The sequence below is a fragment of the Molossus molossus genome, unplaced genomic scaffold (assembly GCF_014108415.1).
Source record: "Molossus molossus isolate mMolMol1 unplaced genomic scaffold, mMolMol1.p scaffold_m16_p_1, whole genome shotgun sequence".
Classification (NCBI taxonomy): domain Eukaryota; kingdom Metazoa; phylum Chordata; class Mammalia; order Chiroptera; family Molossidae; genus Molossus; species Molossus molossus.
In genome coordinates this window covers 120358423-120384422 of record NW_023425344.1, presented here as the reverse complement: position 1 = coordinate 120384422, position 26000 = coordinate 120358423, and the positions used below count along the sequence as shown (strand labels likewise).

The window sequence follows — 26000 nt, the reverse complement described above, 5'->3', positions numbered from 1 at the left end:
GAGGCTCACATGCATCACTGCTACCTCCTCCTCACCCTGTGTCTTCTCAGTGCAGTCCAGCTGGGGAGAGACATCTTATAAGCACTGGATAAGTGGATTTCCCATCCATGGCTCCTTCAGGCAAAGCCAGGGTGGAGGGTCTGGCCTCTTTGGGCAGAGCTGACGGGAGAGCTGCCTGGGTTGCTCAGGTGACTGCATTGGGACTGGGCCTCCACCCTGCAGGGGATTCACCAGGTTGCCTTCAGTAGCTCAGCTCTTTGTAGCTGGTGAGCAGGGATCCCCTAGAGCTTATCTGACCCTGCCTCCTCACAGTGAGTCCTAAGCATGCAAGATTCACCCTCTCTTTCTGCGTAGGTTAGGGGCCTTGTTGATTATATCCCCCTGCACTCACATGGAAATGAGTTTGGATTTTCTGAGCACATACCAGCTGGCTGGGGGAGGCAGCCCAGAAGGCTGCTGGTTGAGGAAGGGGGAGAAGAGGAAAGGGAGAGGGAACCAGGCCAAGATGAAAATTCTACCTTTTCACAGCAGAGCAATGATGGGGTGCTAAGTGCTCCCCACAGTTCATCAACCCTCTCTGCCACTTACCCACTGTAGGGGGAAGCTTCTTGCTCCTGCTTATAGGCTCAGAGGGAGCCATGTGCACTCAGGCCAATCTACCCAGGAGAACCACAGCCTTCAGGGTCCAAACCACTGAGCCGGCCATTAGGGAGGTTGCCTGGTAATGGACCTGCCTGTACCCTCAGAGAGGTCCACCAACTTCTAGTCCAACCCTTTCATGGGTTGGGGGAAATGGATCTGAGGCCCCTAGGGAACCGTGACTACAGAGGACCACAGAAGACGTCTGCCTTGCCCTGGTCGGCCTGTGGAACTGCCTGGGAGAGGATGAATAAGGTTCCCCCGGCACTGTGTCCCGTTTAGGTAGCCTGGAGGCGAGAAAGGCTGCAAGGGTGGGGGAGGCGTGGGGTGGGGTCAGGCATTTGACTCCGCCTCTTTGAGCTGGTATCTTCCTGCGCTGGGGTGCTGGCTCAGTCAGTCACCGGCTGCTCGCTGCTGTGGCTTCCCAGCCGGGCCGCGGGATGTCACCGCCTCCGCCCGGATGCACCTCCCTCCGCGTCCCACGCTACCGCATTCCTGGCCCGCGGGCTCGGTCTGGGCTCCGGCTGCGGCTGCTACTGCTCCTGTTCTGGGCGGCCGCAGACACTCAAGGCCACCCGAAGAGCGGACCCCGCATCTCTGCTGTCTGGAAAGGTAGGTGGCGCCGTGCAGTGGTCGGAGCATGGTATCCGACAACGTAGCTGGGTGGGTGCAGTGTGCGGCACCGGAGGGAGTGCGTGCGCGAGGCTCTGCAGGTCCCGGGAGCTCCTCTCGGGGAGAGTGTGGGTCTGGATAAGTATGAGTGTGCGCGCTGGCACACTGGAGCCGCTGGAACGCTGTGGGGAGCGGGCGAGGGCCGGAGCCCTAGCTAAGTCGCTCCAAGTACGCCCGCAGCTTGGAGCCGCAGCACTGGGGCACTGGGGAAAGGAGCGGGCCCCTCTTTCTGCCCAGAGGTGCTCTCTGTCTTCCAGCGCTGGGCCTCTGTGCAAGACTCTTCAGCTAGGACTCTACCCACGTCCTTCCTCAGCTGCGGGCTCTGCAGTCGCAGGGAGCCCCGGCTGGGCCAGAGAGGGGACCGTGGACCCCTTGTTGCTGCTGCTTTGCTCTGGCTGTGGGAACAAAGACCCCGCAGCCTGCCCCCGCCCCTGCCCCTAGGGCCCGGGCTGGTAAAGAGGTGGGCACCCTCTGGCATGCTGGGACGTGGTGCGGTGCGGAGACTTAGGGCACCTGGGCGCTACCTCTGCAATGCCCGCACCAGCACCAGCCGCTCCTCCCACCCCACCCGCACGTGGCAGTTGTCACCAGGAATAGGCGCCAGCGTGGGGGGCACAGTGTTAGGTGGGGCGCGGTGGTTGGGACCCCAGGCGGTGGATCTGGGGCGGGGGTGCAGCTTTTAGGCTACAGTGGATATATGAGTCTGAAGGACCGGAGTCTCCCTCCGAGGTGCTTTAGTTTAAAACCCCTATACAATAGGTCAGAAAGCCGGCTAGGTGGGGTTTGAGGTTTTGTGCCTTGAAGGACTGAGCTTCCCTTCTCTGCATTGCACACAAATGCTTCCTGCCCCCAGGACAACAGAATTCGGTCAACAAATTTTGTGGTGCTGCGGCCCCCTGTGGTGGTGGTGGTGGGCACTGGGTGGAGGTTGGAGAACCTGTGGGGTCTGTCCCTGACTGGGCCCTTTGATGCCTGAGGCGGTTTGCAGGGATTGCCAGAGCCTGAGCATTATCTGGGGCAGGTATTCTTAGAAGAGGGGGGGGGGGGGGGGATGTACAAAACCAGTGGCCTGAACTGCAGCTGCAGCAGAGAGAATGTGACTCGCCCAAGGTCACTGGGCAATGTGTGAGCTCACAGTGCAGACAGGGCTTTGATCAGGCACAGAACCAGTCCTAGCACTGGGTTAGGGAGGGGAGAAGGATTTAGGCAACATCTTGGCCATGAAGGAGGGACCCTAGGGGCCAGGTCTCTTACCCAGCCCAAGGTGTTCCTAGTGAGAGTGCAGCACGGCAGGTGGACATCTACTCATCATAGACATCTCCAGCCCAGGCTTCCTCTGCCTTCCCAGCATCTTTGCCTTGGGACAGACCCCTTGACTGTCCTGGACAGCACAGCATTTGGGCCCTCTCGAGGGGATTAATGGCCATGTCTAAGTGTTCTAGCATCTCCCATTGCGCCAAACCTCTTGTGTTTGGCTCTGCTTGCCTCCACTCCCCAAGACTTCCCAAGACTCCTACCTCCACATATTTAATGGACACCCATTTCTTAGCACTTAGTATGTACCTCCCCATCTCAGGCACTTCGTGTCTCCACCCTGAGGCTATTTGAAGCTGCTTTCAGTTCTTTTGCCCACTTTTCAAAGCTCCTAACCCAGCTCCACCTCTCTCCCTACATGTAGTTCACCACAATAGCCACTCTGCCTGTGCCTTCAGCTTGGTAATAAACTAATGTCCCTTGCTGGGTTCTGCCAACCCCTCCCTTGTCTTGTTCAAGGGCAGTCTGTAGTCTTCTTCTTCAGTGCCAGATAGACCCTACCATCCTCCTGTCCCTCAGGACCACCAGCTGGTGATGGTATGCCTGGCTGACAGCTGCCTTCTATTTCGTGTAGGGTGACACATGGACTAAAATGGGCTTGGGCAGGGCAAACCCAGGAGTGGGGTGAGAGGAGGACCTTCCTGGCCTTGCTGTATTATAGGCCTAAATTCCTGTCTACCAGTGGCAAGGGAGGGGGTGTTGGGGAATAGCTTCCAGGAACAACCAGATTAAGGATAATGGTGGTTCTGGAGACACTTCTCTATGAGGCATAGGTTGGGATTTTAGTTTTAAGCCAAGACAGGTCAGGGAACTGGGACAGGTATGTAGGGTTCTTTGTCATTTATTTTCTGCTTCATGGACCCCTACCCTCTAGGGAAAGATTAGATTAGAGTGTTCTAGGAGGGTCCCAGCCTGCACTTGTCCAGGGAGGCTGAGACCTCTCCAGCATATTGAATCCTGGCCCAGCAGCTCCGAGCAGAGAGGGATGTGCCAGCACTAACCTGCTGGGTGCCCTTGAGCTCCATACCTTTCTCTTACCATCAGAGCTAACCACAGTAGGAGGGACTCTGGAAGTTGTCCCCTGAGGGTGGTCACTGACATATGGGCCAGTCAAAGATACAACTGTTTGGGCTCTGGCCGGTGTTTCTCAGTGGTTAGAGCATCGGCCCATGCACCGGAGGGTCAAGATTCGATTCCCAGTTAGGGCACTTGTCGGAGGCAATCAACTGATGTGTCTCTCTCAGATCAATGTTTCTCTCTCTCTCTCTCTCCCCCTCTACATCCCCCCTACCTCCCTTTCACTCTCTAAGAAGCAATGGAAAAATATCCTTGAGTGAGAATTAACAAAAAAACAAAACATAAAAGATGTGACTGGTTGGGCTTGACCTTCCTGCAAGAAGGGGCTGGAGAGGAGCAGGTTGCAGGTGAGGGCAGGAGATTGGTATACCTGTGGAAGCTCTGCACCCCTCTCTCATTTCGTCCCAGGTTGGAGGAGATGGAGAAGCACGGGAAGGTCCTGACCCTCAAGGTCAGAGATGAGCCAGCCTGTCGTCCCCCCCTCCCCGCCCCCCCAGCAGTCTTCAGTCTCCACCTGCCCAGCCAGTTCTGCCTCTCCCTTGTCCAATTAAACAACAGGATGTTATTGTTGACTTGAAAGCTTCTGGGGGAGCCATTATGGAGCTGCTCCTCAGGGGTGGGGTTGTTGTCACCTCCTCCAGGGGATGAGGTCACAGCTGGGGCTCCCCAAGCATTAGCATTTCCATTGGAAATCCTTATCCCCTTAGGGACTTAGATGTACTCCTCACCTTCAGGGTAAACCCCTGTGCAGAAAAGGAGGGGGCAGTTTCCGGGAGGAGAGGGGGGTGTCCTAGGCTGGGGGAGATCTGTCCTGAATAGTGAAGGTTCTGAGAGCAGGCAGGCCCAAGATGACCATGGTGTTAGGGAAAGAGATCCCAGCTCTGGCCTGCTTTTCTATGTGACTTTTGGCAAGGGTTGCTTTTTTCTGAGCCTCGGTTTCCTCAAATGTCCAAAGTGGGTGGAGGGAGGAATTATATTAATCAGAGCACTAATCTTTTGGGATTCTTGCCTCTCTGGGATGAGCAGAGGCTGTGGTGGCTCATTCAATCTTAGCTGTGAGGGGAAATTGAAACCTGGGAAGTCAGGGAGAATCCTTGAGTTTCATGTTCTTTTCTATCTTTTTCTCTCATGAGCTGAGGATCGGCTAGAGGAAGTGGCTTATTGATTTGTGTAGACATAGTATTTCTGCATTTTAAAAAAATGTTTTCATTGATTTTTTTTTTTAGAGAGAGAAACATTGATGTGAAGAGAGAAATATTGATTTGCTGCCTCCTGCATGCCCCCTTTTAGGGGTCGAACCTGCAACCCAAGCATGTGCCCTGATTGGGCATTGAACCAGGACCTCTCAGTCCATGGGATGATGCTCAATCCACTGAGCCACACCGGCCAGGCATATTTCAGCATATTTGACATTTGACATTTGCTGGGGCCAAGCTGTGCTGGTCCTGGGGCTGTACTTGGGGATCCAGGGATGAAAAACTAGCCAAGTCCATAGACTTCTCAGTATAGATGGGGAAACAGGCAGGTCAGCTTGCAGTTACAATGAAATGTGGCAGAGGGCAGCTGTGGGGGTCAAAGAGGCACCTAACCAAGTACCCTTAATTAGGGAGGGCTTTCTGAAAGAGGTGGGTATGCCATAATGGCAGGAGCAGGAGCCAGCTGGGGGAGGGGAGGGATGGGAAGGGAGCACCTGGTAAGACAGGGTTTATGACCCTAAAACTCCCTAGGACCAGGGAGAGGAAGAGGCAGTGAGTGGGAGACATTGAGTCAGCTTTGGCCTCTGGGTTTCAGGAAGGTTTCTTGCAGGAGGGGACATCTGAGCTCAGCCACCTGACCTTCCACAGCCAGCCCAGCAGTGGGAAAGAAGGACCGTGGCTGCCCTGGCCGGTTTTGCTCAGCGGTTAGAGCGTCGATCTGCGGTCCGGAGAGACCCGGGTTCGGTTCCCGCTAAGGGCATGTGCCTCGGTTGCAGTTTGTCCCCGGCCCTGGTTGGTCGTACGGGTGGCAGCCACTCAATGTGTCCCTTTCACATCGATGTTTCTCTCTCTCTCTGTTCCTCTCTCTCCCTCCCACTCTATCTGTGAAAAAAATGGAAAAAAATGTCCTTGGGTGAGGATAAATAAAAAAAAAAAAAAAAAAAAAAGGACCGTGGCTATCAGGGAAGGCCTCCCCAGTTTCACAGCTTCCTGATAGGAAGAGTCCTGAGAGACCACGGCTTTCCCCCTGGCTCCTGACTGGGGGGGTTCTCCAGTTGAGGTATATCCCTCTGCAGGCAGAGACTTTCCATGGAAGGGGTGGAGCTCCCCCAGCATCAGCCAGGCCCTGCTGGTGGGGAGGGGCAGATGCCCTTCCTCTGACCAGCTACCCCTTTCAGGAACCTTCACCTCCTTGGGTGGCGGTGGTGCTGGGTGGGGGTAGGGTTGTAGATCACTCCCTGGGCTCAGAGAAACAAGAGCTGGGCAACCTTCTATTAGGAGGGCCAGGCCAGAGCCCCTAATGTACAGGTGGGAAGCAGAGAATCAGCTCAGGGTATAGGGTCCAGGGGCAGTAGTAGGAGTAGGTGACGCTCATGTTGGTAGCTGGGGCCCCAGCTGATGTCTTCTCCTCCTCCCCCAGCCCCATGTCACTCATTTCAGCCTCTTCAGGGCCGTCCAGCTGTGTCACAGGGGACTGACCACACTTACCCTGCTTTGGTTGGCAGTTCTGGGTCTAAAACTTCCCCTTCTCTTGGTTTCCTTTTTTGGCAAGACCTGGCTGCCCCAGAAGTCTCCTCTCTCTCAGGGAGGAGGGGAGGAAGGGGTCCTCCTAGAGCATAGAGGACTGTGGCCCCTTTAGGCCCCTGCAAAATGGGTTTCCCCCTTCCTTAGCCAGCCTAGGCCATGAGGGACCAGGATATTCATCCCGTCCCTGCCCCCTATGGTATGAGGGGGGGTGTTTCTCCCCTTCCAGTCAGCCTCCAAGCCCTCTATTTTCCAGCCTTGGCCCAGCCCTGCTGTGCCTCCAGCACTGTGCCCTGGCCTCTGTGCAGTGCCCCCATCCCTCTGCGCAGCACCCCCATCCCTCTGCGCCACTGTTTTGAGAGTCCCTCCTGGGCACACAGACAGTGCTGTCACTCCCCCAGCCCTGCGTGGTGACCTGCCCCCACTCCCACCTGATCTTTCATACTTCTTCCTTCACTACTCCCCAGTCCCCACATTTTCCTGCCTCGGGTCTGTTGCCTTACTGGCCAACCCACCCTGCACCCCATTCACCCTCTTCCTCCTTCCGCCAGGGCTACCTCACTTCCTCCAAGGAGCCCTCTGGATAACTTCAACCCACACAACCTGACAGGACAGAGTTTAGCACGTCAGGGAGAAAAATCAGATCAGCTGAGATAACCACAAGTTCCACGGATGGGGAAACTGAGGACAGTGATGACAGGGACTTGCCCAAGGTCACCCAGTGAGACAGACATACCTGGGACCAGGGTTGTGTCTTCTACTGAGCCTGCTCCTGGCCTCACCTCTTGGCCTCACCCCACTTGTCTGCCTGCCTTTATGCTCTGTCCCAGGCTTGGGGTTCCCTGAGTCTCTTTTCTCCTTGGCTTGCTCAGCTGAGTCCAGACTCTTCCTGCCCTGGCATTGTCTGCTCCCAGGAGCCCTGCTGGTCATGACCTTTCCTTCCCCCTTCAGGACCTTAGATTTGGGCCAGCTCAGTGCACCTCTTCTGGCTTTTTCCTCAGGGCAGCTGGGCCTCGGGGGGTGGGTGGGGTCTCAGGAGCAGGTTGATCTGTGTCACTACTTGGGCTAATTCGGGCTTAACCTTCATGGCAGCCTGGGATTAGTCTGATCCTGAGTGCCTCCTGCACCCCCTGCTTCCAACCAGGAGCTCGAGCTCTGTGCCAGCGGACCCGGAGCAGCTCTTATTGTGGAGGGCAGCTAGCCCCTGCCCTGTGCTTAGGTCTGTGTTCAGCCCTTCTGGAAGAGAGAGGAGGGGAAGCCCTGGGTCTGCCCTTGGGCAGCACCCAGGTGCCCTGGGAGCGAGGCCTGCTGCTAGTGACTAGGGAGGGCGCGTGGAGAGGTCAGGAAGGACCAGTAGATACAACCAAGAACTGTAATGGGGTGAGAGCAGGAAAGGTCACTGTGGAGTGGGACAACTGGGGAAGACTTCCTGGGCGGGGGGGGGGGGGGGGGGAGAACTAAGCTAGGGCCAGGGACAGGGGTGTGGAGTGTGGCACAGAGAGCTGCTTATGTTTGTCTTCTGGGCCTGAGTGAGAAAGGAAGGTCACTATGATAAGCTCAGTACCCTGTCAGTGGCCTGGGAACCTATTTTAAGATGTATTCTCTTCTGACATGGGGTTTAAACCCACCCTCGTCCTGGCCCTCTCTACTATCTCATCGGCCCCCACTTGCCCAAGGCTTCCCAATGAGACAGGCATAGCTGGGACCAGGGGAGTGTTTCTGCCCGAGCCTGCCTCTGGCCTCAGCTCTTGGCATCCTTCCATTTGTCTGTCTCTTTTCAGGCTCTGTCCTCTGTAGGGGCCTGGCCTCAACCATAGGACCCCACACCAGACATTATGATCTAAAAGAAGATGGTGTGTGCCAAGCGGTGTATAGCACACGGTTAGAGGGAGGATGGAGGCGTCAGGGCTGGAGCAATCTGAACCCTTCCTGGAGCCAGAAGGGTTGAGTCTATTTTCAAGGACAGATAAGACCATGTGCACAGAGAAAAGGAAGAGGATGATCAGAAGAGGGAAGAGCACTAGCAAAGGTGTGGAGATGGGGAGGAGCCGTAGCAGAGATGAACAGAGATAGGTGTGCCTCGACTGCCAGCTAGAGGAGCTGGGCCCTGCTGGGATGGGCAGTGGGGTGCCAAGGTTGGCTCTTGAGCTGAGGAACCAGGGGTAGAGGTGAGTGTTTTTATAATTTAATTAAAAATTCCTTTTTTATTACAGTTGACATTCATTATTATATTAGTTTCAAGTGTACAGCATAATGATTAGACATTTATATAACTTACAAAGTGATCACTCCCTAAGTCTAGTACCTACCTAGCACCATACATAATTATTACATTATTATTGACTCTATTCCCTGTGCTGTACTTTACATCCCATGACTGTTGTGTAACTGCCAGTTTATACTTCTTACTCCCTTCACGTTTTTCACCCAGCCCCCCAACCTCCCTCCCCTCTGGAAACCATCAGTTTGTTCTCTATATCTATGAATTTGTTTCTGGTTTTTTTTCGTTGGTTTTTTTTATTTTTTTTTTAGGTTATACATATAAGTGAAATAATATGGTATTTGTCTTCCTCTGTCTGTCTTATTTCACTTAGCATAATACTCTCTCAGTCCATCCATGTTGTGGCAAATAGTAAGACTTCATTCTCTTTTACGGTTGAGTAATATTCCATTGTGTATATGTACCACATCTCCTTTATTTAATCGTCCACTGATGGGCATTTAGGTTGCTTCCATATCTTGGCTATTGTAAATAATGCTGCAGTGAACATAGAGGTGCATTTATCTTTTTGAAATAGTGATTTGGGTTTCTTCAGATAAATGCAAAGAAGTGGAATTGCCATATGGTAGTTCTATTTTTAATTTTTGAGGAACCTCCATATTGTTTTCCATAGTGTCTGCACCACTCTGCATGACAATGCACGAGGGTTCCCTTTTCTCCATACCCAAGAGACAAATGTTTTTGGCCAGAGCTGGCTGGTGGAAACCTTGCTGGGCATGTGTTAAAGAAGGGTCTGTGACTATACCCTGCCTTTTGCTGTGGTCTGCCCAAGACCACAGAGTATGTTCTATTTCCAGGCAAAGATCATGGAAGACTTATCTTCCCAGTTAGTCATACTGGTCAGCACTCAGTGCTCTGCTGGACCCCTAGATCCACCCACACGCCCCACATCAGGCCTGTATACCTACGTTCACTTAAATACACTCTCCTTAGGGCCTCACTGATGGAAGTCAGGGCTTCATTGGCTAAGAGGTTTCTGAGCAGGCTTATGCCCTCTCTGGGCCTTAGTCTTCTCATTTATATGGGAGGGGCTGGCCTGGAAGCTTCCAAGGGCCCATCTATGAAGCATGGGGTTATAAGTACAGATTCCAGAATCAGCCTGTCTGAGTGTCAACTTAATAGCTATGTAACCCTGGGCAAGTTACTCAACATTTCTGTCTTGCTGCCCTCATCTGTAAAATGGGGATAATAAGAGAATCCACCTCATAAGAGTTAAGTGATTATTAAATAATTAATATATTCCAAAATTACTTAGAATAGTGCCTGGCACATAGTGAGTACTATGGAACGGTTAGGTGGTAAGTAGGGATGTCATTGTCATCATCATCCTTCTCCTTCTTTGGCATCTCGGGTTTCTGATGAAATGCACCCCTGGCAGCCCAGCCCCCGCCAGCTCTCCCTAACTGGCTACCGTTGCACTGCTACCTACCCATTGCTGGCCCAGGCTCTGCTGAGCTGGGGAACCGTCTGTTTCTCCCTCCCTCCCCCACTAGGCATCTTCTGCCCTCTTTGCCAACCCTGCCCTGGCTCTGGGCCCAAGGGCAGGCCCTGTAGTTCTGTCCATTATTTCCTTTGAAGGAGCCACCAGCTGACCTTGGTCTCACTCTGGGCCTTTTAGAACCTGCTGGGCTAAAAAACAGGTGGAAGGTGGACAGGACATGGTGTTCATCCTGGGCTTCCTGCCTTCCCTGTGTGTGGTGCCTCCTCTGTGCTCCAGCTTGGTCTCAGTGCCAACCTTTCCTCCCTGATCCCTTGAGTCTGGCTCAGCCTAGCCCCACCACAGCTTCCTTTTCAACCGCCCCTTCCCTCCAAGCCTTTGCCCCAGCTGGTCGCCTCACCAGCCAAACCTTCTGATTGATCCTTTGAGCACAGTGGATCAGAGCTGACTTGGAAGGGCCTTTGTCTTCCTGTCTATAAAACGGGGATACAGACCATTGTCCTGTCCTCTTTGCAGGGTGGTAGGGGGATTTGGTGGGGTAGCGGGTGCAGACAGATTAGGATGTGGCTTCCGCTGTCTCTACTTGCAAGAAGGCTGTCCCTCACTTGGCCAGCACTCACAGTCCCACACTTTTCAAAAATGACCCATGAACTTATCCCTGATTGTTTTGTAATTTATTCCAAGATTGATGTTGGGTCATAAAACCTAGACCATAGCAAGTACTATCCCATCCAATCCATAGAGGAGGAAATTGAAGTCAAGAAGGACCAGCCCCTGGTTCTAGTCACAGCCAGCCAGCCACCTGGCTGCCAAAGGGAGCACATGGCTTCTTAGAGTCAGGGCTGAGCCCATACTTGAGATATGCTCTCCTTCCACCCACAGCTGACCTTGGTGGGCAGGACACACCCCTTAGCCCAGCACACAGCTAGCTCCCTGGTCCCTAGCTGATAAAGAGAGGCAGACTTCTCACTTGCCAAGAGCTAAGTACCATATCAAAAGGCCTTCCACCTGTTTAGCACGTGGCTGTATCCCTGCCAGGCAGCTATCTGGAACCTTGTCCTGCCCTGTGTCTAATGTCACCAGCACTCCAACAACAGCCACAGCCCCTCCTTAGCATGAGCTGGTACCACCCTGGAAACTGGGTTTGTGGGTATGCGGAATAGCTTCTCACACTCATCCCTGGCCATATGAGGAGAGACAGAATCGAGGAAACATTTGCTCCTTTGCCTCCATTTATCCCAGTGAAAAGGTTTCCTCCACTGCTCTGAAGCCGCGCTGCATTCCTCTTTCAGTCACTTCTTGGAGTTTCAGGCTTTGGTTGATCAAGACCCCTGGAGCTCAGGACCCTACCTAGAATGTAGGTGTGTGGGTGACTCCTGTCAGTTATCAGGTTAGTGCCTTATTACCTAGTGGGGAGAGGGAGGGTGGAGAGTGGGAAATAACACCGAGAAGTGGAGAGAAGATGATGTACAGCTTTTTGCAAGTCCAGGGACTCTTAAAAAAGTCCAAGATGTGGTCCCAGAGGGCTAGAGCTGGGTGCTGGGTACCAGAAACCCTGAGCTATGGCCTGGCCCTGCCTCTGCCTCCTTTGCTGTGTGCCTTGGGGCAGTGACACAGCCTCTCTGGCTTCTGTGCCCTCTCAGCTCAACGACTGTTCAGATCCCCTCCCTTCAGACCCGTGGGATGTGGGTTTCAAAGGGTGGAGAAGCTGCAAGCTAATTTCTGGGCTCCACGTGGGCCATCCCTCTTCTCTCTGCCAGCTGTGTGATAGGCGAGGGTGTGAGGTGGATGAGGGCGGGGCACAGCTCCTGCCAGATGTGGCTGGGTTCCCAGCTGGAGGTCGGCTTGGCTCCGGCTGGGTGTCCGAATTCCTGCCATTCTCAGTACCCACTTTCAAAGGACTCCTTGAGGTTAGCATTCAAAACCTGTTGGGTCAGTGGGTCAGGTTGAAAGGCTGTCCCTGCCCAGACCAGACTGCAGAGCCTGTCCCTTGTTGCTCCCTTCAGGGACAACACGCCCTTCCCCATTCCAGCTCCTACTTTGTCCAACCCTTGGGCTGCCCTCTTTCACAAGCAATGAGGATATGGGGACAGTGCAGACCACATGGTGACCGCCCCCAGAGTGTATGAGAAGGAATGGTGTTCTACCCGGCAGGCCTGCTTTAGGAGAACCCACCCCACAGAAGTCCAGACTTAGCCCGGCCACTGGGACAGTGGTGGGAGGGTGGGGCTCGTAAGAGGAGTCAGCTCTAATGGGCTCTAACAGGATCAGAGCTTTAGAGACAACCCAACTCGGGGGCTGTGACTGAGGAAGACTGCCTCCCACACTTAGCCATCTTCTTGACCCTTGTTCCAGTTTGGGCTGGGCCTGGGCCTTGCCAGTCCGAACACTGCGAGGAGGATGGGGACTCAGAGAGGGCCCTGGAGCCCTGCTGGGTACCGGGCAGCCTGACCGTGCTTGTCCTTGGTCCGGAAGGAGTAAGGATTAGAATTACATGGCGGGGGTGGGGGTCTTGTATCAAGCTACAACTGGGGCCATCCCTACCCTGCCCCTGTGTTCCCCTAGCCCCATTCCCTGCCTGAACTCCTGGTTATTCTGGGAGCTTTTAGCTACCACTTAGTGTCAGCCACTAATGCGTCAGGCTGGAGAGTGAGGGGGGAGACCGGTGCCAGACGGAGCTCCTTTTATATATCCAGGATGGGAAGCAGAGGGGGATGGGCAGACAGGGGAGCTGGGAGGTGGCGGTGCTAAAGGAGGGGGCACTTTTGTGACACTGGCCCTGCTCCTAGGGAGGAGGGGAAGCACTGGAGACTGATGGGCACCGGGTTGGTGTATCTTGGGGGGCCACAGTACCTCTCCTCCTCCATCACACACTGCCTTAGCTCACCTTCCTGATCTACTCTGGTTCTCTGTACCAGCCGTACAGGCAGCTTCCCCATTTTGCTCTGCCTGTTTCCCCTGCCTGAAATTCTCTTCCTACTTGTTCCTGACTCATCTAGATTTTTGTTGTTGTTGTTAATCCTCACCTGAGGATGTTTTTCCATTGATCTTCTTAGAGAGAGTGGGAAGGAAAGAGGGCGGGAGAGAGAAACATTGATGTGAGAGAGACACATCGATTGGTTGCCTCCTATATGAGCCTGACCAGGGCTGGGGATCGAACCTGCAACCCAGGTTTATGCCCTTGATCAGAATCAAACCTGTGACCCTTCAGTCCTCGGGCTGACACTTTAACTGTGGAGCCACACCAGCCAGGGCTGACCCATCTAGCTTTAATCTACCTTCCCCATCTATTTGAATTCATAAGGAAGCAAAAAGATGAGGCACTTGCTCCCTTGGCTGGGCTTTTTTTTTTTTTTTTTTTTGTTAATCCTCACTCGATATTTTTCCATTGATTTTTTTAGATAGAGTGGAAGGGAGGGAGGGAGAAAGAGAGAAACATCCATGTGAGAGAGATACATTGATTGGTTGCCTCCCATACAACCCTGACTAGGCCAGAGATCAAACCTGCAACCCAGGTATGTGCCCTTGACTGGGAATTGAACCCAGGACCTCTTGGTCCTTGGGCTGATGCTCTAACTGCTGAGACAAACCAGCTAGGGTTTGGCTGGGCCTTTTTAGGGGCAACCCCTGGCCTTGCTCTGCATGGACAGAGCCTTGACGTCTGGCCCATGTTGGTGCCATGGGACCACAGATCCTGGCCCCAAAGGCTTGGTGCTGCCTTCACTTCCAGGCAGCCCTCCTGCCCTGATCCCACAGCCCCCGCTCCTGCCAACCTGAACAAAGCTTCCTTTCATGTATTCATTGAGCTGCTGCTGCTCAGACACTTCCCCAGCACAATCAGCCTCTTTGAGGGCTTTGAGCTGTATAGGAGCAGGGCTGGGGCTGGGGCGGAGAATGGGTCAAGTCCAGATTCTGGGGCAAGACTGGTGCCATCCCCTCTATACATATCACCAGGCACAGAGCAGCAAGGGGTGGGAGTTGGGGCGTCAAGGGAGGCAGTCCTTCTGGGCTCCTGTTTGTTTTTCTGCAAAATGGGGCCAGCAGTCCCTGCATCCCCCGCACTCCAGGGGCTGCAGCCAGGATTTGAGAGAAATAGGGCTCCGACTTACAACTCTGTGCAGGATTGTCCTGGCCCTGGATGCTGCAGACCCCCTACGCCAGGGTGCAGCAGCCCTCACGGCCTTCTGTGTCCTCAGAAATTCTTTGTGAGTAGCCCTGGGGACTACACCTAGATAGTTTTGCTTGAGATCATGGGGGCTTATTTTGATGTGGCTGACTCACTCCCCAACTGAATTCCAACCTAGGGCTGGTTTCCCTTCAGACCTTGCTATCCAGGGCCAGGCTACTGCCTCTCCCATCAGAATAGACTTCCCAGGGCAGGACTGTGAATCCCAGACAAGGGCTCCATCAGGGCCCCCTCTGGTGCTTCTTTCTGGGGACAAGAGCTGTGCATTAGTTGTGGCCTCATTGCTGGTGCAGGCTGAGGTGACTTGTAGAGATGACCAGCATAGCCTGAGGGTTGGGTCTCCTCTTCTTTAGCCTCTGGAGGGGAGCAGGGGCTGGACGGGTTCAGAGCTTCTGCCCCAGCTCAATAACTCCAGATGCAGACACATAGCTTTTCTTGGTCCCTGGCTCACTGGGGACTTGGGAGGGGACCTGAGGCTGCTGACTGGATCCCAGGCTGGGCTCTGGGCTGTGGGATGGTGGCTGCTGCTCAGGCTGCAGGTGTAAGGGAAGCTGTGGGAGCTGAGTCAGGAAGGCCTGTATCTTCCGTTTGCTGACCCCAGCACTCTAATTTTACCACAGCTGGAAAGGAGGCTCTGCACAGCTGGGACTGACAGGGAGTGAGCCTCCTGTCAGGTACAGAGAGGCTGCTTGGGCTGTTTGTGGAGCACCCAAGGAAAGCCAGTTGAACCAGAGGTAGTGATCTCAGCACTTCTCCATGGCCCACAGTGCTGGCATCTTCCTAAATGCTCCTGAGAACCAGTACTTAGTAATGGACTAGCCAGTCTGTCCTGCCTCCTGGTATGACCTTAGGCTGGTGTATGCCCAAGGGCCCTCAGTTTCCATCTCTGCAGTGAGCCAGGCCGCAGATCCATTACCCCTCTTCTAGACGACTTGGCCATAGAGGGATGTATCTGAAGGAAAGGGAGTGATGAAAGGGTGGGTTGCACGGTGTGTCACGCTCTTTGTGTTGCTGAATGCAGAATCAGTAGGAATGGCTCCAAAGGAAGCAAGAGGGATTTGGGGCAGACACCGGAAATGCCAATTCTTTTCTGTCTGGGCTGGAGTGTGTCCTCCCTAGGTGTCACTGCTAAGCTGGCTGCCCCTGAGTTTGCTATAGCTGAATAAACAGTGGTCAGGCCCAGCTGGTGTGGCTCAGTGGTTGAGCGTCGACCCATGCACCAAGAGGTCACCGGTTCGATTCCCAGTCAGGATACATGCCCATGTTGTGGGCCTAATCCTCAGTGGGGGGCATGCAGGAGGTGGCCAGTCGATGTTCTCTCTCATTGATGTTTCTATCTTTCCCTCTCCCTTCCTCTCTCTGTCTCTAATATCAATAAAGGAAAAATTTATTTTTAAAAAGACAGTGGTAAGGCTGAGTTCCTGGGTGAGGAGGCCTCAGTCTGGTCAGAGGTGGGAAGATGTGAGCTGTCCCATCCCTGGAATTTAGTTCTGTAACCAGGACAACCTCAACAATGTCATCAGAGATGAGACATCTTCTCCCCAGAGGCAGTGTCTGCAGACAGTTTCCTTTTTGGCCAAAATTGCCCGGGTCAGCCCTTTTATTTAAAGGCCCAGACTATACTCTGTGAAGGAGCCCCCGTCCCAGAGTGGCTAGGGAGAGAGGGTGGAACTTTACCTCTGGGCAAAAGCCAGAGTCCAGCTGCGGGCAGGAACTTGGGCTCTTGTTCAGGTCCTGCTACTGACCATACAACCTTGTGCTGCAGCCCCTCTGGACCTCTGTGCTTCCAACTGTGAAATGGGAGGGCATGGACATTTAGAGTCCTTTCCAGCTCTGATCTAAGCTGACCTACTCACTGAGGGGTGGGGTGGGCCAGGTGGATTTGGAGAGGGCTTCCTGAAGGAGGGGATGGGGTTCCGAACCAAGTGATTGCTGGGAACCTGGACTCTAAGTGAGGTGCTTAGAGCCCTGTTACCTGCAGGGAGTGTAAAGCTCTGTTCTGGGCTACAGAGCGTCCAAACAGCACAGCCAGAGTCCTGGTCCCTCTGGCCTGAGCCCTGCCTCTTGTGTGTGGTGTCGGGGATGGGAAGCCTGTTCTCCCTAGGGGTCCCTAAATCCTGCTCCCACCCTGAGGCCACATATTTTGTAAGGTAGGTGCTATGTATTTGGGTGAGGACAGCTGTTTGCTAGACCCCACCAGAGTACCCCTTGCTTCTCCCACTCATGGCTCTGAGTCTTGGCACTACCACAGCCCAGACCCAAACACTAGTTGCCAGGCAGGTGCCAATGTGCCTTAGAGGGAGGACAGGATCTCTCTGCCCAGGGTCCAGCCTCAAGTTTCTGCCAATTACTTCCTCCTCAGGCCGTGCAGGGAAGGACTGGGTGGATTTTGGCTCGGCAGAACCGCATACCGTGCTTTTCCACGAACAAGGCAGCGATTCCGTGTGGGTGGGTGGACGTGGCAAAGTGTACCTCTTCAACTTCCCCCAGGGCAAGAACGCCTCTGTGCACACGGTGAGCCTGGGGCCCTCATTCCCTCTTCCCCCCATTTCTCCTCTTATCTCCCTTCTGGCCTTGATGAGGGGCCTTGGGGAATTTTGGGGAGGGAGTTGGCATCTCTTCCTAAGCTGGTCCACCTCCCATTGTATCCCATAAAAGGTCCCTGGGGGAGGTTCCCTAAAGGTAGTCCAGATGGGCATGGGTGTTGGTCAATGTGGAGAAAAGCACGGAGCTTTACCCACCTGGCCAGTGGGTTGCACTGATGGGGAGGCCTCGGCTGGAAGCTGAGCTCCAGAACCCCGTGGGCCCTGGATTCTGACATCTCTGGGCTGGCACTTGAGCTCTGAGCTTGGCTCTGGGTATCAGACCCCGCAGCTAGTGTGAACTTGGTGACTCGCTCGCCATCTCAGAGCCCTAGTTGCTCACCTGTACTATAAAATGAGCATGTCCTGAGGTGCACAGAAAGCACGTACAGGGCATCTGAGCCCTGCAGGATGGTTGAATGTTCCCGCTTCCCCCCAGGTAAACATTGACTCTACGAAGGGATCCTGCCTGGGCAAGCAGGTGAGTGGAGGAGAGGAGGGAGTGTAGGGGGAGGCTGGGCCCCTTGGAAAAGGGATGAGCGTCCCTGGGAATCTGATGAAGGAGGCATGATCCTGTCTTGGGAGCCCCAGTCTGGGAGAAAAGAGGCAGCCCTGCCTTTGGGTTCCTAGTCTGAGTGGGAGACACTGTCCTTCACCGACGTGCCTGTGTTCTTCCTCTGTTCTTGGCTCCCCTTGGAGGCTGCCTCCATGCTCAGCCTTATAGTGCCTTCTTCCCCAAGACTAAGGGTTCTGGTTTGAGGCCTGCCAGGGCCTCCGACCAACTTCTCTTCTTCCCCTTCTTCTGGGCAGGACTGTGAGAACTACATAACACTCCTGGAGCGACAGGGCAAGGGGTTGCTGGCCTGCGGCACCAATGCCCGGCGCCCTAGCTGCTGGAACCTGGTGAGAAGGCCCCTACCCATATGCTTGGTCAGCTCACCCTTGCTTAGGTGGGCTTTGCCCCCATGGTGGGAAGTGGGTAGAGAGACTCAGAGCCTGGTTTCACCTTGTATAGAATGCTTGAGGGGATGGGGACCCTGATTGGGAAACTGTCACCCATGGGAGGCAGTGGTCATGGGATTACATGGCTGTCTGACTCTCTTGTTCTCCCCCAGGTGAATGGCACCGTGGAGTCACTTGGTGAGAGGAGAGGATATGCCCCTTTCAGCCCAGCTGAGAACTCCCTGGTTCTGTTTGATGGTAGGGCTGTGGCTGGAACAGGAGGGCCCCCAGAGGGCTGCTGCCCTGGGCTGGGGAAGGGCAATCAGCTCAATGTCTGGTAGCCCAGGCCCGGGAGAGGGACTTCCAGGAGCTATCTGCCCTTACCTGTGCCCCTCCCACCTTGCGCAGGGGATGAAGTGTACTCTACAATACGGAAGCAGGAGTACAATGGGAAGATCCCTCGGTTTCGCCGCATCCAGGGCGAGATTGAGCTGTACACCAGTGACACCGTCATGCAGAGTGAGTCAGGCTCCAGCTGGGCTGGGGTAGACCAGGGTGTGAATGCCCAGGGTTGATCCCATATCCTCATGTTCACTGGGAGGGCTCCCCAAGGGCTGCTAGAGCCACAGGCCAGTCAGGAAAGTGGGAGCTTGGGATAGGCCTGAGCAGCCAGAGCTGAGGAGGTTGGCCTGGCAGGGAGCAGGGGAACAGCAGAGGCAAAGATACAGGGGCAGGATGGGCCCAGCACACTCTGGTAAAAACAGAGGAGGCCCCAGACCCAGAGTGGGGTCCCTGGGAGCCACAGTGTGTTCCCTCTGCTGAGCTCATGTTGGGGCAGCACCCCTTCTCTCCTCATTAGGGCTCTGCCAATTAGACAGAAGTAACATAAAGGCCCAGGGATCTTCCCTAGTCTCTAGGCATGAAGTCATTGCTCTTGGGCCGATGACATCTTTGTAGAGGAGGATAAAACAGATGTGGGTGCAGAGTCTCAGGCCCCTGGGGGGTTGGGCCTGATGTTCTGAGTTTTATTCTAGGTCTGATTTGCTCTGGGTTTGTTTGTGTAGACTTGGGTGGTGTGCAGGGTTGGAATGGGTCCCCCAAGCAGGCTCCCCAGCCTAACACCAATTCACATGTGTCTCTGGTAGACCCGCAATTCATTAAGGCCACCATTGTGCATCAAGACCAGGCCTACGATGACAAAATCTATTACTTCTTCCGAGAGGACAACCCTGACAAGAATCCCGAGGCCCCTCTCAATGTGTCCCGCGTGGCCCAGCTGTGCAGGGTGAGTGATCGGCTGAGTGGGCAAGAGTGTGTGTCTGCGTGTGAACAGGCTTGAGTATGTGAGTGCCGATGTGCAAATGTGCGTGTGTGTGTGAAATGGTGTCTGTGCATGGGATTGTGGGAGTAAATGTGTGTGCACAAGCATGTCCATGCATCTGTGCGTGGGTAAAATGGTTGTACTCATGTGCATGTGTGTGGTCGTCTGAGAGTGTGAGAGTATGCATGAGTATGAAGGTGTGTTATATGTGTGTGTTTAACCAGTGTGAAGGTATGTCACCTCTGTGTGTGAGTGTGCATATGTGAGAATGGGTAAACGTGTGTCTGAGTCAATCTGCTTTGTGGGGACAAACCCAGCACCCTCACCGTGCAAGTCCCCACTGCTGGCCCTGTGCCCTTGGTCATCCAGGCCTTCTGGCTGGAGCTGGGCCCAGGAACCTGGCCTGAGTCATGGGGCACCTTTGCCTAGTCCCCTGGCAGGCCCCTGCCCCTTTCAGAGCCTACCTTCCTCCTCTGAAGCCTGGGTGCTGATATCCTGGCAGCAGTGCCCAGTGGGTACTGAGGGGTCTCCTTTCCTCTCCACCCTTTCAGGGGGACCAGGGTGGTGAGAGTTCGCTGTCGGTCTCCAAGTGGAACACCTTCCTGAAAGCCATGCTGGTGTGCAGTGACCCCGCCACCAACAAGAACTTCAACAGGCTGCAGGATGTCTTCCTACTCCCTGACCCTAATGGCCAGTGGAGGGACACCAGGGTCTATGGCGTTTTCTCCAACCCCTGGTGAGTGACCCTTTTCCTAGGGCTGAGCCCAACATTTGTTATGTGTCCAGTATGGATTGGAGGGCTTGGGCCCTGCCGAGGAATGGCTGATGCCATGAGCAGGGACTCCAGGCGCAAGGGACAGAGCTGTTGCTGGGCCTGGGGTGGGGACACAGTCAGTGCTCAGGGACACGTTTGTGCTGGTGGTGTTTCTGAGTCTGTACACACTGGTGTGCATGCATGTACTATATACATGCTCATGGCGGCGCCTGTGTGTCCACCAGCTGTGTGCTCAGATTGGGTGCTGGGCCCTGGAAAGACTGCTGAGGCCTAATGGGATGCTGGGTGCTGTCACACCCGTTCGGGCACTGCCTGCATCTGATATTCACACCTCTTAATCACTCTCATTGACTGAAAACAAGGCTGGCAAAAGTGTTGGTGGAGGGGGAACAGGATAGGGAAGCCAAGTCCCCTGTTCTGTGGCTCCTATGTAGGTCGACCCAGCCGGGCTGGGGAGGGGATGGGGTCTGGCCTCTTTGGGCATCAGCATCCTGCAACTGTGCCCAGAGAGGTGGGAGAATTGCCCAACAAGGGTGCACATTGAGAATTCTTCTGCCCTGGGGCTGGCCTCTGAACCCTGTGACCCCATGACAGGTTGTGGTTTTAGATAGCAGCAGAAAGAAATTAGGTTGAACTTCCCTTCCTTCAATGGTGTTTGACAATTTTTAGGCACTGGATTTAGCTTCCAGAATAGTCCCTGTCTTCATGGAACCTGTAGGCTGGGAGCTTCATGGAACCTGTAGGCTGGGGAGCTTGGTTAGAAGGCTGTGGTTGCGCCCTGTATGGTGCTGGGCTGGCTTTGGTGGATGGAGGTGGGTGAATGCTGGGCCCACTCACTGAGCTAGTCTCTGTGTCCCCTCAGGAACTACTCAGCTGTCTGTGTGTATTCCCTTGGTGACATTGACAAGGTCTTCCGTACTTCCTCACTCAAAGGCTACCACACAGGCCTTCCCACTCCTCGGCCTGGCAAGGTGAGCAGTGACATCCACCATGACCCAGGCTCCTACCCCACTTCCCAGCCACCCACTGACCTGGGCCTGCTCTCCTTGCCCAGTGCCTCCCAGACCGGAAGCCGATACCTACGGAGACCTTCCAGGTGGCCGACAGTCACCCTGAGGTGGCACAGAGGGTGGAGCCCATGGGGCCTCTGAAGACGCCACTATTTCACTCTAAGTACCACTACCAGAAAGTAGTTGTCCACCGCATGCACGCCAGCCATGGGGAGACCTTTCACGTGCTTTACCTAACTACAGGTGAGGGACTACCCGATGACCCCCCCAGTCTGCCTTGTGAAAATGGATATGAAAGGTATAAATAATAATGTAATTAACATATGGTTGGATCTTTATACCTGGAAGGAAGAACTGAATGACTAAGAGGTGTCAGTATGTGTGGCTGTGGAAAAATCAGGCAGGGAGGGCTTCCTAGAGGAGGTGAGGGTAGAGGGAAGAGGGGAAGGCATCCTAAGGTGGGAGAAGAGCAGGTTCCAGGATTCAGAGACAGAAATTTGGGGAATCTGAGTAAGCCACGTGCAGCTTTGGTCCTGTCTGACTCATGAAGGTGGGAAGAAGGGATGTGGAAAGCCAGGAGGAAGGATCTGGTCACTGGGTATCCTGTGGGCCTCTACTAGACAGAATGAGGACATTGAATCCTCTCCCTGTCTTTAGGATTATGCTGGTGACAGGAAACATTTGATATGGGATGCAAAGAATTTAGTGAGACATGAGGAAGGACTTCCAGATAGCAGAGTCTTTGCAGTCTTGCAGAGGACTTCAGGGGTACCTCCTCTTCCCAGGGAGAACAGGGTCTGTCTGACTCCAGAAGCTGGCTGGAATGCCCTGGGAGATGCCCCAGCAACCCAAGAAGCCACTGGCCATGGAGGAGTCAGCCCTGAGCTGGATTTATGGTAGCTTCCTGGTCCCAGCTGTGGGCAAAGGGGGCTCCTGGGAATGAACAGGGAGATCACTGTAGGCAGGCCACAGGTGTTCCTTAAGACCTGCTGGGCATTGATGCCATCAGAAAGGGCAGTGTCTTCCCCAGGTACAGCACCTCTGGGCCCACACAGTCCAGGCCTCAGGCACCCACCCCTCCTCCCATGTGACTTCCTGCTGTTGCTTCACCTTGGGGTTTTCTCAGGGCCACAGTGGCCTTATCAGTTCCCATGGAGCAGGGCCTGATTTCTGGATCCTCAGATCACACTTCTTTGCTTCTCTGTTCATCTTGGCTGCACTCATGGCCCTTGTCCTTGCTCTGCTCCAGTAGTAGCTGGCCTAGCTGTTGTGGTCATCCAGGGGATGCAGGGCACTGGGGTACAGCAGAGAAGAGGTCACACGATGGGGGACTGGGAGCAGGAGCCAGGACAGAAAGGTGGGCCTGGGACAAGGGAACCATGGGTTTCTGCAGATCGGGGGTGAGCACACTTGAATGACGAGTGCAGTTGTCTCAGTTCTCCCTGAAGGCCATCAGAGAGATGCCATTTGGAAGCCTGCAGCAGGAAGAATTGGGGCCACATAAGAAATAGAGCTCTCAGCCTGGCCAGTGGGGCTCAGTGGATTGAGCATAGCCCCATGGACTGAGGAGTCCCAGTTCGATTCCCGGTCAGGGCACATGCCTGGGTGTCAGGCTTGATCCCCAGTGGGGGACATACAGGAAGCAGCCGATGGATGTTTCTCTCACATCAGTTTCTGTTTCTCTCTCCCCTCCCTTCTCTCTAAAAATCAATAAAACATATTTTAAAAAAAAGAAAAGAAAAAGAAATAGAGCTTTCTGAGCCCTCTGCAGAGAATGAGAGGCTCTCACAGCTGGGAGAAGCCATGGAGGTTTTCACCAGGCTGCTGTGGAAGGAGGTGAAGGACAATGACTGGTTTGGGAGCTTGTGAGGCCAAAGAAGCATTAAGCCACTTCCCAGAGCCTGCGAGATGGGTCACAGAACTAAAGGAAAGTCCTAGGAAGCGACCATCTCATCATCTGACTGGTTTTTTGGGGCAAGCGATGCCCTGGGGAATTGGAAGGGAGGGAGGGGAGGTGGGCTATTCTAGAAACTGGGACAGTGGGTGATGTAGGATTCAGAGGACCCAGGGGTCAGGACGCCCATTAGACCCCCACAGGTGTGAACCAGTAGGGCACTGGCCTCGAGGCAGGCGGCCTTGTGTGTGACCTTGGGAATCCCTATGTAGAATCTAAGATTCTTTTCAGATCTAAGATTCTATAAAAATTTTAAAATTCCCTAAGACTAAATGCAATGTGTAGTCCTGGATTGGATCCTGGAACAGACAAAGGACACTAGTGGAAAAAAATATGAAATCCCAGTAAAGTCTGTAGCTGAGTTAATAGTACTATATTTTGAGTTGTGATGAATGTGCCACAGTTGTATAAGATGATAACATTAGGGAAAACTAGGTGAATGGTATATGGAAAATCTCTGTGCTGTCTTTGCATTTTTTATGTAAATCTGAAATTCCAAAGTAAAAAGTTTATTTAGAGAACACATATTCCTGGAGTCCAGGAGGCAGAGGTGTTATGGAAGAAGCTGAGGGGTGGGGTTCTGACACCTCTGGGTTGCAGTCACCAGCTGTGTGATGGTGAACAAGCTGCTTAGTCTTTCTGAGACTCATTTCCTTATCTAGGAAGTGGGGAAGATAATACCCATGACCAGGGAACGTGGAGGAGAGAAAGAATGTGTTCTCAGCACAGTAATTGGGACCGCAGGACTGCTGGTTCTGTTCTTCACTCTCCAGCTTCCCCTGGGGCTCACGGAGCGCTGGGCCAGCCTTGGAAACTTCTGGGCTGCCCTCTGATTCCCACGTCCCTGACACTCACCTCATCTAGTCTTGTGAGCTTTGCCTGAACCATGACTTCCCAGCCTTCCCCGCCCATGTCTTTCCTGGTTGGTCCTGCCTAGAGGGAGGCTGCCTGTCTCTGAGGTGGGATGCCCGCCTGTTGACCCTCTGCCCACCACCCAGACAGGGGTACCATCCACAAGGTGGTGAAGTCAGAGGAGTGGGAACACAGCCTCGTCTTCAACATCATGGAGATCCAGCCCTTCCACCACGCAGCAACCATCCAGGCCATGTCACTGGACCCTGACCGGGTGAACCTCCCCACCCCCTGCCCTGCCCTGCCAGGCTACCCAGTGATGGCCAGCTAAGGAAAAAGATCCTTTGCATGTAATTTACATGTCCTTTTGAGAGCTTCTGGGCCCTAGGGCCCACCAGGCAGCTGGCCATGGCCTGGGAATTTAGAACTCAGTGTTGGGGGTGGGGGCCCTGGCCTGACCTAGCCTCTCATTCCAGCGGAAACTGTATGTGAGCTCCCAATGGGGGGTGAGCCAGGTGCCCCTGGACCTGTGTGACATCTATGGTGGTGGCTGCCACGGCTGCCTCATGGCCCGAGACCCATACTGTGGCTGGGACCAGGGCCAATGTGTCTCCATCTACAGCTCCCAAAGGTATGTTGGCTGGGATCCCTTGTCCCTGGGAGAAGGTAGACACAGGAGTGGGGGTGGTGTAAACAGGCTGCAGGAGGCATCAGTGCTTGGTGCTGGCCCATTCTGGCCAGATCCTCTGACACTGGTGGATACTGGGTGAGGGATGAGGATAGAAAAGGGCTGAGTCTGTGGCCTTCTGTCTGCTTAGCCTCTCTCCTCCCAACTCCAGGTCGGTGCTTCAATCTATTAATCCAGCAGAGCCACACAAAGAGTGCCCCAACCCAAAGCCAGGTACCTGATCTAGCCCTGCTCAGGGCCCCAGTCCAGTGAGGGTGGTCCAGCCATGCCCCGATTGCTCCGTCTGAGGGACACATGGTCTATTCCTGCAGGCCCCGATAGTCCTGCAGAGGGAGCCCCCTTAGTGTGGAGGTGGTTGTAAGAGGGGTGGGGTGAGGGGGGTGGGGAGAATAAGAAGATTGGGTGCTCGGATCCTTGTGTTCCTTTAGAAGCCTTGGCCTTGGAGGCCTGGGGGGAGGACACAGCCTGCCCTGGGAGCTCTCAGCCTTCTCACAGTTGCCTCCCCATCTCCCTCAGATGAGGCCCCACTACAGAAGGTCTCCTTAGCCCGGAACTCTCGCTACTACCTGAGTTGCCCCATGGAGTCCCGCCATGCCACCTACTGGTGGCGCCACGGGGAGAAAGTGGAGCAGAGCTGTGAGCCTGGCCACCAGAGTCCCAACTGCATCCTGTTCATCGAGAACCTCACGGACGGCCACTATGGCCACTACTACTGCGAGGCCCAGGAGGGCTCCTACCTCCACAAGGCTCAGCACTGGCAGCTGCTGTCTGAGGACGAGGCCAAAGCCGAGCACCTGCTGGGCTGTGCCCATGCCCTTTTGGCCTCCCTCTGGCTGGGGGTCCTGCCAACACTTGCTCTTGGCCTGCTGGTTCATTAGGGCCTCCTGGGGCTGGGCATGTTGTGGGCTTCTGCAGCCCCAGGGCTCCAGAAAAGTCTCACACCCAGAGCCACCCGGCTGGGAGCTCCTTGCCCACCACTGCTTCCAGGCGGACTGCATAGCTCGACAGGACACCAGCCTGGAACTGGCCAGCCACGGGCAGCTGCTGGGCCTGGGTGGGGCAGGGGCAGTGGGGCTGGAGAGTGAGGGCACCAACTACAAAGCTGGGGCATTGACTGCCCAAGACTTTATCTTCTGGAGATTATTTTTCAAAAATTCTTCCTCAAACTTGACCAAATTCAGTGATGCTCCTGGCCCAAGAGCCCGTGGGCCTGAGGGGTTGGGAAAGGGGAGCTGGGATCCTGTTTCTGAACCTTTGGGCTCTTTATACTCAAATTGGCCCCTCATCCTCCGTCATGCCCTCCTGCCACTGTGAGGGTGGGGGTGGCTGGGGTTCCTGCAAGCCCAGGGCTGCCCTCTGTGGCCCCTCACCAGCCCTGGGTCCCACTAAGGCAGCCTCCTTGCATGTTTATTGAAGGATGTTTGCTTTCCGAACGGAAGGACGGAAAGAGCTCTATTTTTATGTTAGGCTTATTTCATTTACTGCTACTTCCGACTGCATCTGTATGAAAATACCAAAACTACATGCTGGGGGTGGGATGGGGAAGGGA

The 26000-nt window shown here is 54.4% G+C and overlaps 1 protein-coding gene across 1 annotated transcript; it reads left to right on the top strand.

Annotated features, from left to right (window-relative positions):
• The first annotated feature begins 1023 nt into the window (after positions 1-1023).
• Positions 1024-26000, top strand: SEMA7A (semaphorin 7A (John Milton Hagen blood group)). The gene is made up of 14 exons (XM_036252994.1): positions 1024-1251; positions 16690-16841; positions 17349-17390; positions 17720-17812; positions 18025-18109; positions 18260-18370; positions 18997-19136; positions 19724-19908; positions 20810-20918; positions 21002-21200; positions 23910-24037; positions 24240-24394; positions 24603-24664; positions 24968-26000. The coding sequence occupies exons 1-14, from the start codon at positions 1080-1082 to the stop codon at positions 25327-25329; spliced, it is 1995 nt and encodes a 664-aa protein (XP_036108887.1). The 5' UTR covers positions 1024-1079; the 3' UTR covers positions 25330-26000.

Coding starts and splice junctions, on each gene's coding strand:
- SEMA7A (XM_036252994.1), top strand. CDS start 1,080: ATGTCACCGCCTCCGCCCGGATGCACCTCCCTCCGCGTCCCACGCTAC. Junction 20,919..21,001: donor CCACTCCTCGGCCTGGCAAG/GTGAGCAGTGAC, acceptor CTCCTTGCCCAG/TGCCTCCCAGACCGGAAGCC. Junction 24,395..24,602: donor TCCATCTACAGCTCCCAAAG/GTATGTTGGCTG, acceptor TCCCAACTCCAG/GTCGGTGCTTCAATCTATTA.